This window comes from Ornithorhynchus anatinus, chromosome 12 (assembly GCF_004115215.2).
Source record: "Ornithorhynchus anatinus isolate Pmale09 chromosome 12, mOrnAna1.pri.v4, whole genome shotgun sequence".
Classification (NCBI taxonomy): domain Eukaryota; kingdom Metazoa; phylum Chordata; class Mammalia; order Monotremata; family Ornithorhynchidae; genus Ornithorhynchus; species Ornithorhynchus anatinus.
In genome coordinates, this window is record NC_041739.1 from 54981632 (window position 1) to 54994853 (window position 13222).

General features: G+C 40.8%; 1 protein-coding gene across 8 annotated transcripts in view; it reads right to left on the reverse strand.

The window, feature by feature from the left end:
* PTPN13 (protein tyrosine phosphatase non-receptor type 13) overlaps positions 1-13222 on the reverse strand; it is a 148705-nt gene that overhangs the window by 96948 nt on the left and 38535 nt on the right. For all 8 annotated transcript variants that reach the window (XM_029076672.2, XM_029076674.2, XM_029076675.2 and 5 more), the window contains exons 4-5: positions 3403-3468; positions 904-1089 (exon numbers count right to left, since the gene is read on the reverse strand). In XM_029076672.2, the coding sequence (XP_028932505.1) occupies positions 904-1089; positions 3403-3468 (252 nt within the window). The remainder of the gene's footprint in view (positions 1-903; positions 1090-3402; positions 3469-13222) is intronic.

A 13222-nucleotide genomic window follows, 5' to 3' on the forward strand; every position in this document is an offset into this window, starting at 1 on the left:
GGATGGATCCTCACTGTTAATAGCGTCATCCTCGAATATGAAGGACAACATGACTATTACAATTTTTTCCCACAAGGGACCTCTTTTAAGAGCCTTCTGATGTGTTTTGCTTGGTTTCTAGTTCCCTGTCTAACAGGTTATGAAAGGGCTTAACCAGCTCTACCCTTAAGGGATTGTCATTCTTTAAGGGGACACTGAAGTCTGTTTCTTTTTCCTCCTGCCCAATGAGGTAAAAAGAGCATCAAATTTACAGGTCCAAATCCTGAGAAGCAAGGTACCAAGAAATCCACCGATTCTGGCATTTTCATAATGAGAACCTTTCAAAGTACCCCAAACCCTTCATTAACATGTCATTTATCACCCAGGAGTTTTCTAAATGATGGGTGGGAAGTGTTGATATGTACATTCTATGGTGGGAAAAGAGGAGCAGAGATGTTATGTCACCTATTTATGGTGTTCACCAATTTGATGGTAAAGCCAGGACTAGAAAGCATCCACTCCTCCACGTAAATATTCTAGGCTAATAAATGACACAAAAGTCTTTTCAAGAATAAATCAGAATACGGCACTATTATTCAAACAGGTTCACCATTATGCAGTATGCTAATACGGATAACAAAGGACTATTTCAAGGGGCAGGAACGGATGCTCCTAGGAAAATAGTCATTTACACCTCACAATGTCTTCTCTCATATCCTAAGAAATAGCTATCTTATGCAATACACATTTGTCCTCCATATTTGAAGACGACAACCACAGACAGAGAAATCAACCAGTGTGGGCAAGTGGGGCTGAAATGTGTCAGAACATTCAAGGAATCCCCTAGAGAAACCAATGGATGTACTGGCCCTGTATCTCAACTATTTTGTTGGGGTGCTGGTACAGACAGGATCTCTGGCTCACCCCAGAAAGGCTTCCCAAGACAAGTTTCACCAGCTGTTTCACATAGGAGAACGAAGGGGCGCAGTTGCTGTTTCTGATGTGGGCGCTGCAAGCATCCAGGACCGTGCGGACTGAAACTCGGGCATAAACGACATCTTCACACATGCCCAACAATATGCTGTTCAGATGGTCGCCGAGCTTGATGGGCTGAGGACAAAGCAGTGAAGATCGCATTCTGTTAAAAAAAGACTGGGATGATGCCAACAGAGGCTCTCTAAAACCTCTCTTGGCAAATGAAAAATCACAGAAAAATTAACACTGTTCTTAGGAGTTTAAATATTAAAATTATAAAATGCACATTGTTAAGTACAAACTTTCCTTTGTGTGTGTCTGTGTGTACATACATTCATACACACATCCATCTTTAACATTTACACATATCAGTGAGCTATGTATTATACTCTTTCACTTCATTCATTCAATCATATTTATTGAGATCTTACGGTGTGCTGATCACTATACTATGCGCTTCGGAGAGTACAATAGAACAATAAACAGTCACATTCCCTGCCCACAACAAGCTTACAGTCTACAGGAATAATGATAGCATTTATTAAGTGCTTACTATGTGCCAGGACTGAACTAAGCGCTGGGGTGGATACAAGCAAATCGGATGGGTCCCAGTCCCTGTCCCACATGGGGCTCACAGTCTCATTCCCCATTTTACAAATGAGATAACTGAGGCTCAGAGACATTAAGTGACTTGTCCAAGGTCACACAGCAGACAAGTGGCAGATATGGGATTAGAACCCATGACTTTCTTCCAGGCCCATACTCTTTCCACTAGGTCATGTTGCTTGTTTTTTCCATATTATGAGCACAGTGTAGGCTCCAAGATGCCTAAACCTGTTAGCTAAATCCACTTCACTGATACTGGAGAACTCTTGGCCAGCTGTCTTCACTTCTCCTCCACCTGGAGCCAAAGGTGGGTGTTATCCCACTATTGCATGCCCCATATGTGTAATGCTTCTCAGGCTCAAGTCGCTGCACGCTTCATTTCTCTATCATTTCCACTCTGCCAATCAATATGCCAAAGAGACTTATTCTATTTCTTTTTGGATAAGACTCACGGATTAAATTAATGACAGGGTTTTGCACTATGTTCTTCTGGTAAAGGGTTTTCATGAGAATTTAAATTCTCCTTTTCTCTAATAGCTTCATCTAGTACTTAGAGATGCGGAACATTCCTGATGTAAAATGAGAATAGAAGATGATGTTCTTCCTTGTTTCCTTTTATCGACAGTTTTGTATACCATGCTCAAAAATTATCTTGACTTATTTAAAATCAGGATTGTGCAAAATTCCTTTTTTGAAGAATCGAATGATAGCTAATGAATGCTCTGAGATTTAAGAAAGGGGGGTGAAATTGCTCTTGATTCACTCGGAAGGCGATGACCTAACATTGCACAAAAATGCCTGTCCAAAAGTGGTGGAGGAATTGAGAATAATATTTCAAATACTGCCATAATCCTTGAATGGTGAGCAGTAAACAGGATTGAATAATAGCCCTTGTGCTCAGGGACCCATTGTGGAAAACAGTTTTGCAGTCTTAGTGCTTTTCTCATAACCCTCAGAGCCCACTCAGCAGGCTCAAGTCCTCTCTTCTTCCTAAACTACGACTGCTCAAACAGTTTCTCCAAGAACAGGAATATAGTTTAAAGTCTGTTCAAATATAAGGTATTTCTTTATCTCTGGCCTTGGACAACTAGGCCAGGAATTACTAACCTTAAGACAGCATCATTTCTTTTCCTAGAGGTCGAGATGACTAGACAGACTTTATGACAACCTACGTAAGAAAACTCAAATTTCAGTATTTGCTTTCGTAATTGTTCTTTTTGGAAAAGAAGCAGTGAGTGGTCACCCAAGGAGAGGCTAGGCCAAACAGGTTTATTTGAGAACCAAAATTGGTTTAGGAGAACTAATACAGTTCTGAATTGGCCCAGACGACCAAATTTTCCTTCGAAAAAAATTTATGGGACAATGACCTCAATTTGGCATCTGTGACTGCTCTGCACAAAGGCAATTGAGCCTAGTCACTACGAATCAGGTAAACTATGTCTTGCTCCCTCCTCTCTATGTGGTCTGATTAGAACAGTAAGGATTACAACAGGATTGAGAGTGCCTGAAAAGCACAGTGAGAACTACTCAAGTCATCAGGAATCTACCACAGTAACTCTTTTGTCACCATTAACTAATGGATACGAAGAAGTTTATAGTAACTCTTTGTCATCATTAACTCATAAGTACGAAGAAGTTTATGGTAACTCTTTGTCACTGTGAACTACTGAGAATGAAGAAGTTTCAAATGAAAAATTTATAGGAACTTCAGGTTTTACTACTCTGATGTAACTGTTGAAGGCCACACCGAAGGCTCACCTTAATAGACCATTTAAAATACGAAAGAACAGTACAACAGGCAGGCTGACTAAAATTTTCTAATAAAAAAAACATGTGATTTACCTGGCTCTGAGGAACTTCATGATCAGCTCCCCAGTAGAGTGTCATGCCAAGTGAATAAATATGTATCTATGAACAAAGCAAAAATCCCAGTCATTTTGGTGGTGGGGAATCAAAATTGTAAGTTGACACAATACCTGAATGTCACCAGCTGGCAAAAGAAAATGAGAAATTACATATTCTTTCATTTTCTCAATTAGGTGATGATTAAGAATACTAAACAGGTTATAGTAAATATATAGTGCTTAAAATCATGAACACATTATTTAGAGAACATAAACTCATAAGGAATTAACAGATGTATTGTTCACTATATTGCACTAAAACAATTTCCTTAGATGCATTCATTCGTTCAACTGTATTTATTGAGTGCTTACTGTGTGCAGAGCACTGTACTAAGTGCGTGGGAAAGTACAGTACAGCAATAGAGAGAGACAATCCCAATTCAGACAGGCAAATGAAGTACCATACGTATCCTGAGTGAATGAACCTACACAACTTCAACTCTATTCCTTTACCATTCATAGTAGAGAAGTGAGAATGGAGTAAAGGAATTTTTTTTAAAAGTACAGTGAAAACCTCAGCCTGAGGTTTGTGTTAAAATCCAAATAGCCATTTAGTTTACAGAATACTCGATAAATTAAAATTTCTCAGACTCTAAAATGACTGTTGGGCAAAAAAAGCACTCAGCCCTCTGAGCCGGGGGTCAGCAGATATGGGATCTAATCTAATCTCTACCTCTTGCCTGCCGTGTGACCTTGGGCAAATCGCTTGGTTATTCTGTGCCTCAGTTTCCTCATCCAGAAAATAAGGATTGAAAACCTGTTCTCCAACCCGCTTAGACTGTGAACCTTATGTGGGAAAGGGGCAGTATCTGTTTGATTGTACTGTTTCTCTCCAAGTGCTTAGTACAGTGTTTGGCATGTAGTAAACCCATAATAACATTATTAAACTTCTAGACAATCCAAAGCAGATAACATCTTTGTATAGTAAATAAGCTAACCGTGACCAGCTCTTTTTGTCAATTTTCTTTACAAACTTCAGCAAATTGAATTTTGAAAATGCCTGAAATAACAGCAGCGATCTTTTAATATGCAATTTCATCACTCTATAATTGCTGTCTTGGGATGCTGAATTCAGAAACAAGGTGGAAAAAGCATTATTTACCATCTATCTCCATAAACTCTCCTGCTTAAAAAGAACAGAAAGGAAGACCTCAAATATTAACTATAGCCACATTCTGTCAGAAAAAATCAGACATTACTAATCTCTCATTGGAATTGTAATCTGGGAGAATAACATATTTTTCCTTCATAATCCATTCCAAATTAGAAAACTTCCTCATAATTCATCTCCAGGATCTCTAAAATCTGAGATGGATTTATTGGGGGAAAAAAACTATTGTTGCAGATGAATGACTTTACAATTCAATCAATCAATTGTACTTACTGAGTGCTTACTTTATGCAGAGCACTGTACTAAGCACTTGGAAGAGTACAATACAACACAGCTGGTAGACACGTTTCCTGCCCACACTGAGCTCACAGTCTAGAGGAGGAGACATCTTTATGAAATCTTTTAAGAGAAATCTGTCTAGACAGACACCTCAATCTGCAGAAACTCTAGGCCCAATTCTCAGAACCTATTTCCTGTGCGCAATAAGAATCTAGGTTTCTCCTTCCTAAATTACTTGGATTCTCTCCCACCTCAAAAACCCAAGAATAGTGAACCCTTTCAGAGCTCTAGACAGGCTCCGAAACTAGCCCCAGACAGACATGGTGATGAGTCCATATCCAAATGCTTCATAACCTACCAAAAACAAAGACCTTCTACTGTTGGGACAACCAGCAGAACACAAAGAGGCCACTGAACAAGACTGTAATTACATGAATGCAGTATCACTGGCCTAATTCACACCATCGGTCCAGGTCATGGGGTTGATGAATGGCCACAGAATGATCATAGCCTTATGTGTGTAGGAGGGAGGTCATGCACAGGAAGGAGGATTATGCAAATGCAAATAAGTAACATGGTCAATACATTTTCTTCCAGGATGGAACGGACAAAGAAAAAAAAGAAGCACAGTGGATATGACCCAGATAACGGTCATCTACTTCCTAAGCTAATTAGTGGCCATATGTCCAAGACCTGAAAAGCAAGTCAGGCAGCAGGATCAGATTAAAATGGATATAATTACTTTTTTTCTCATTCAGGTGCCATGGGAATTTATTTGTGGGTGAATTTTGAAGACTTTTTTTGTCTGCAGTGATTATCTGTATTATAGATGGTAAATGCCTAGTAATCAGGGGCATGATTAATAAAAGCTGATGAGGACCTGGTTGTTAATCAATCGATGGTATTTATTGAGTGCTTACTATGTGTTGAGCACCGTACTAAGCACTTGGGAGAGTATGCTGTGACCTTGGGCAAGTCAGTTTATTTCTCCGTGCCTCAGTTACCCCATCTGTAAAATGGGGATTAGCACTGTGAGCCCCATGTGGCAAAGGGATTGTGTCCAACCTGATTTGCTTATTTCCAAGTCAGTGCTTAGTACAGTACCTGGCACATAGTGTTCATTCATTCAGTCAAATTTATTAGGAACTTACTGTGTGCAGAACACTGTATTAAGTGCTTGGGAAAGTACAATGCAACAATCAACAATGACATTCCCTGACTACAACGACCTCAGAGTCTAGACAAGGGGAGACAGACGTCAATATAAATACATAAAATTACAGATATATACGTAAGTGCTGTGGGGCTGGGGCAGGGGGTGAAGAGCAAAGAGAGCAGGTCAGGGTGATGCAGAAGGGGGGGGGGATAAGGAAAAGTGGGGCTCAGTCTGGGAAGGCCTCTTGGAGGAGATGTGCCTTCAGTAAGGCTCTGAGGAGGTTGGGGGGGATTAACTGGCAGATTTGAAGAGGGAGTATGTTCCAGGCCAGAAACAGGATGAGGGCCAGGGTTTGGCCATGAGACAGGCAACATGGAGGCCCGACAAGAGGGTTAGCACTAGAGGAGTGAAGTAAGTGGCTGGGTTGGAGAAGGAGAGAAGTGAGGTGAGGTAGGAAGGGGCACAGTGATGAAGTGGTGGATTTGAGGAGGGAGGGTGTTCCACGCCAGAGGTAGGTCATGGGCCAGGGATCAACGGCAGGATAGGCGAGAGTAAGGCACAGTGAGAAGGTTAGCAACAGAGGAGGGGAGTGTGCGGGCTCGGATGTGGAAGGAGATTGTGTGTGCTTACTCTACTGCCAAATGCTTAATCAATTGTTAGAACAGTGCTTGGCATACTAAGCACTGGCAGAAGCAGCGTGGCTCAGTGTTTATTCCCAAGAAGCAGCGTGGCTCAGTGGAAAGAGCAAGGGCTTAGGAGTCAGAGGTCACGGGTTCTAATCTAGTCAGCTGTGTGACCTTGGGGAAGTCACTTCACTTCTCTGTGCCTCAGTTACCTCATCTGTCAAATGGGGATTAAAACTGTGAGCCTCACATGGGACAACCTGATCACCTTGTATCCCCCAGCGTTTAGAACAGTGCTCTGCACATAGTAAGTGCTTAAATACCACAGGTTTTTTTAAGCACTTAATAAGTACCATTATTATTATCATTATTAATATTTATTGAGTGCTTAGTATGTGCAGAGCACTGTTCTAAGCACAGGGGAGAATACAATATAACAGAATTAGCAGATATCTTCCCTGCCCATATCGACTTTACATCTACGGACAGAATACTGTAGCTCTAGTACAGTGTTCTGCACACAGTAAGAACTCGGTAAATATCAGTGATTGATTGATTGAGGGGTGTCCCCATAGCTTAGAGAAAGGGTTCCCTATCTGGGGGAGAATCTCACCCCCATTTCAGATGGGCCACATATCAGCAACTGCCTCTATGGGCCCAGAATCTGATCTTTCACTCTGAACCTCAAGTCACTTAGTTGTATTTACTGAGCGCTTACCTTGTGCAGCACACTCCACTAAGTGCTTGGGAGAGTACAATATAACAAGGTAATGGGTCAAACCAGGTTAAAAAGGCACCACCCCAAGTTAACGACAGGAGAGGTAAAGACCTGAAAACAAACCAGGAAAGATTCCCTCAGGGCTTCTTCAATAATAGAGGAAGCAGCATCAACAAATGAAAATGCTGGAGTTTATTTCCATTTGGTAGTTACTCCCTTATTAACATCATTTAGGCATACAGACACATATCAATTAACTCAGTATACAGTGAAGGTTAGAAAATTTGAAACAAAGAATGCTAGGCTTTGCTTATGATAACTTTCCAGGATTTGTCTGAAGGGAAGCAGCATGGCCCAGGGAAAAGAGCATGGGACTGCGAGTCAGGGGACCTGGGTTCTAAACCCGGCTCCAACACTTTGCTGTGTGACTATGGGCAAGTCACTTTACTTCTCCTGTGCCTCAGTTTCCTCACCTGCAAAATGGAGGTTAAAACCTCCTCCTTCCTTGTTAGCATGTGAGCCCCATGTGGGACAGAGACTCTGTCCTCCCTGTTTGTCTTGTATCTACCCCCAGTGCTTAGTACCGTGCTTGGTACACAGTTACTTAATAAGTACCATTAAATGAAAACATTCCTAGTCTTTTTACATTAGAACTTTAAAAAAAAAAAACCACACACAATTTGGTTTTTCATTTAAAAACAAAAAAGAAGTACCAGAGTAAAAAAAAAAAGGAATATTATGTCCATTACATTTAGAACTTTCATTTCCTTGTGACTCTTTTTCTTATTATTGGATCTACATTAAAGTACCACATTCAAATGGGTTCTGTGAGCTAGCCAAGTGTTCTGAAGAGCACTTTTTCCATTCAATTCTCAACTAGAATGTTACAAACAACATTAGAGCATTGGCTACAAACCAAGTACATTTTTGAACTAGAAAGTAATAATAATAATTGTATTGTACAACGTTTACTATGTTCCTGGCACTGTACTAAGGTCTGGAGAGGATACAAGCTGATCCGGTTGGACGGAGTCCCTGTCCCACATGGGGCTCACAGTCTTAATGCCCATTTTACAGATGAGGTAATAGACACAGACTAGTAAAGTGACTTGCCCTGGTTACACAGCAGACAAGTGGTGGAGCCAGGTCCTTCTGACTCCCAGTCCTGTACTCTATCCACTAGGCCACGCTGCGTCTCACTTTTTCCATTCAATTCTCAATTAGAATGTTACAACCAACGTTTACGCACTGGCTACAAACCAAGTACACTTTCGAACTCGATACTAAGCACCGTTGTCAAGAATGATCAGTTAGCTGATAAAAATAAGGAACGCACAGGAGGTGGATTTCCCCAGAGGTGACAGGCGAAGGCTGAGACCTCCTGGTATGGTATGAGTATCCACTTTAACCAGGGAGTGGCAAGATGGACAAGAATTGGAAGAAACTCTGGCATAGCCAGAAGAGACTATTCTTGACCTTCTGCACTGTTCAAGTGGCTCCATTTTCATTTTATTATCATTATGGTTACCAGAAATGGGATTTTCTTGAGCAGGTTGTCTCCCTGTTCTTTGAGGACACTGTCAATGTGTTCTACATAAATTTCATTGAAACAACCCTAGAACCAAATAATAATAATAATGGTATTTGTTAAGCGCTTACTATGTACCAGGCACTGTACTAAAGGCACAGAGAAATGAAGCAACTTGCCCAAGGTCACTAGCAGACAAGTGACAGAGCCAAAATTAGAACCCATGACCTTCTGACTCCCACTATTGTGATGCTGCTTCTACTACTGCTCTGTACACTCAAGGCATTTAATGCATAATTGGTTGTTGGTGTGGTACCACGAAAATGAGGTTTCGTGGGTCAGTGGAAAGAGCCTGGGCTTCGGAGTCAGGGGTCATGGGTTCGACTCCCAGCTCTGCCACTTGTCAGCTGTGTGACTGTGGGCAAGTCACTTCACTTCTCTGTGCCTCAATTACCTCATCTGTAAAATGGGGATTAACTGTGAGCCTCACGTGGGACAACCTGATTACTCTGTATCAGCATTTAGAACAGTGCTCTGCACATAGTAAGCGCTTAACAAATACCAACATTATTATTACACCATGCTTAAGGTGTCATTATTGGCAGGTCATACTCCAGACAGGTTTGGGAGATTAGGGAATTAAGGTGTTGACTGCAGCATGTAAACTGTAATACATATGTTATACTTATTTGGATAAATAAAAGTAATTAAAACTCTGTTTCAGGCCACACTTTCCATTTCTCAGCAATTATATTTTGCAGTTTTCTACCTCTTCATTATGGTCAGTGATGGTTTCACATGAACCACTGGAAGCCATCCTGTGACATCTTTGATTGTAAAGCTATCATTGGTTTGCCACCCATTTACCCATAAACTTTCAGTCTGGAAGGGAGAAACACATATTAAAAAACATGTCAACAAAATAGATAACATTTAAGGTGCTTCGAGAGTAAAATGTGTCAGAAGGGTAGTGTATTCAAATATTAGCCCTGTCAAACTTTTGTTTAATGCCCAAATAATTACTGCCAGGTGGCAAAAAGTATAAACTAGTTGATACTACTTGAAAGACTAAAATATGGTCAGTGATGTAAGTACTAATATTAGACATCTCACAAGTTGAGCTGTCCCTCTTAAATACTTAAATTTTATTTGTCACAGCATATGAAATTCTTTTCAGGAGTTAAGAAGAGACCCAAAGCAAAAACCCAATTATATTTATAATCTGAATTCCTTCTTTTTGGAACAGTGTGTAGTAGGCTTTTGGAAAGAATTTGGAATTAGCAATAGATCCTCTCCTAATTACCACTTCAACACAAAATTGAAAATGTGCCGTTTCTTTGGTTTGTCAGGAATGCAGTACTAAATCCAGAGAGTAAGTGAACCCTTTCATTGTGCCTTAAGAGGGGATTACAAACTAAAATTTGTTTCTGTTTCAGTGCCCTTCAGCCATGACCTGATTTCAAAAAGGAACACTGTACCAAAAGCAGTAATCCCCTAAACGTCCAAATGGGGAAGCCCACCCATTCGACTGCTAAGAACACCAGAACATTAAGGTGGTATCCCAGATGGAAGACAAAAAGTTCCAAGGCATAAAATGTTCTTAATACTGCCCCTCTAGTCACAGTGCCCTACTGATATTTGTTTTCGTCTTTAAATTGTCTTGGTGTTTTGATTCCTCTCTCCTTAGGTCTGCTGACAGTTCTGTCTCCCCCTTTTTTTTTCAGATCACGAGCTACCTGAGTGACAAAGAGCCGTGTCTAATTTCCAAATGCGTATTCTTTTCTAGTGCTTAGTACGGTGCTCTGCACAAAGTAAGCACTTACTAGATACGATTACTAAAGTAGTTTTTTATGGTATTTGTTAAACAATAAAATAGAGTTGGTAGGTACGTTTAAAAAAACCCTTCACACTACAGTTTGTTGGAGTTTTCGGAAAGCTGAGGGAAATTAAACTATCTCCTAGCAAAATGCCAGAGTTATGGAGCTGATGACTTCTGCAGGAAATATTCAACGGTGAATGTGACTCTCCTAAAGGGGTGCAATCCAAACTCCTCCTACCTCCTCTCTCTTCCTCTCCACAGCCAAGGAGTTCTGTTCTCCATCCCCACAAGGTATTCTTTCTTCAGGAAGAAAAGCTTTGGGTTGTAAAAGCCTACTATGTGAGCTTTTAGATCTTCGCCCCTCCCCAGCCTGTAAGCTACTTGAGGGTAGCACTTGGTCTTTACTTCTGTTTCATATTGCCAAGCACACAGCAGATGTTTGATTACAAACCTGCAGGGGACCAAAACAGCCGTATTTAAGTTATTGCCGGTTGGAGAAAACTGTCTCTGTTTTGGAACAGAGAACAGGCGTCTCCAAGGCCGAGATTTATTTTACTTACCGAGAAAGAATTAAACAGTCAGATTAAACAATCAGATTTATTCCTTGCCTATCAAGGGATCAGACTCACTCTTTCAAACCCCAGCAGGCACTGCTCTGTAGGAAAGCTGTGTCCTGATAAAGTAGGTGGGGCCCCAGAGGCAATAGCTGGGGAGCTCAGTATTTGGGGTGGGAGCAACACAACTGGCTAACAGATCCTCTTCTCACAGGATCACCACTTCTCTTCCCTGACCCCAGAATCAATCAATGAATGAATCCAACAGGATTTATTTCTATTTGTTTTTCCATGGTATTTGTTAAATGCTTACTATATGCCAGGCACTGTATACCTGGCATACTGCCAGGTAGATACAAGCAAATCAGGTTGGACACAATCCATATCCCATATGGGGCTCTCAGTCTTAACCCCTGTTTTACAGATGAGGTCACTGAGGCCCAGAGAAGTTTAGCCATTTGTCCAGGGTCACACAGCAGACAAGTGGAGGAGCTAGGATTAGAACTGAGGTCCTTCTGACTCCCAGACCCGTGTTCTACTCACTATGCCAAGTAGCTTCTTATTGATATTAACGATAATAAAATGTGGGTTTTTTTCCACTTTTAAAAAGATTGCCCCTTAATATGAAATGTCTCCTGCCTACAACGGGACTGCAGCAGTTTGTTTTAATACACATAGGCTTATTGTGTATTTATCCATTTTACTATTGGCTTTTTAGTTTTCATGTGATTGTTAACTAAATTTGCTTCACAAAATTACTTTTGAATGCTAAAAATAAAGATGTATTTGTAATAAGATTCTTTTGACAGATTCCTGAAATATAGAAAAAGGCATTATTTAAAAATGGGTGGGGGAACCATCTCTCTCATCTCCTCTGAATGAGAGGGGAATAACTACTTTTCATCACTGATTAACTAATATGCTTTGTATGATGAGAGTTTGCTTCATACATCACAAAGAAACTGAAAATAGGCACACACTCTTGAATGTTCAAAAAAAATGAATTTGCTGATGATGACTATTTCTATTTAGTTGGGGGTTTTTTATGATATTTGTTAAGTGCTTACTATGTACCAGGCACTGTATTACATGCTGGGGTAGACACAAGCTAATCAGGTTGGACACACATCATGTCCCACATGGGGTCCACAGTCACAATCTCCATTTCACAGATGAGTTAGCGAGGCCCAGAGAGGATAAGTGATTTGCCCAAGGACACATAGCAGAAACATGGTTGACCTGGGATTAGAACCCCGATCCTTCTGACACCCAGATCCGTGCTCTATCCACTAAGCCAAGCTGTACGTCTTGCTGGTTGGCAAGTGGATGATCCAAAGGGGAGTCTGAGCTTCAACAGAAGATTCAGTTGGGAAACAAAAAAACCTGGGAAATTATGTAAAGGCCCTTCAGTGTTTAGGAATCTATAGTCCCTCAATCAGTAGTAGAGAAGTAATGCTATTTACTGTCTGTTGAATGCAACAGAATCAAGTGTGTTAGGAAGTATACCAGAATCACAAGATATGCTCCCTGCTCAGAAGGACCTTATAATCAGTGGGGTTTGAAGTGCATAATAATTAATTCTAATTATGGTATTTGTTAAATGCTTACTATATGTCAAGCACTGTTCTAAGCCCTAGCACAGATACAAACTAATCAGTCCTTGTCCCATATGGGGCTCACAGTCTAAGAGGGAGGACAGGATTTGAATCTCTATTTTACAGTTGAGGGAACTAAGCCACAGAGAGATAAAGTGACTTGCCTGTGGTCACACAGCAGTTAAGTGGTGGAGTTGGGATTAGACCCAGATCTTCTGATCCCATTCTTTTTCCACTAGGCCATGCCACTGACTGAATGCAGGGCATGGGACAGTAAATATAACAGAGTTGGTAAACAAGTTCCCTTCCCACTCCAATAACTACTACTGATTAAGTGTCAAAAAAGGTAAGTTCTATCAAAAGCACTCTAATCTT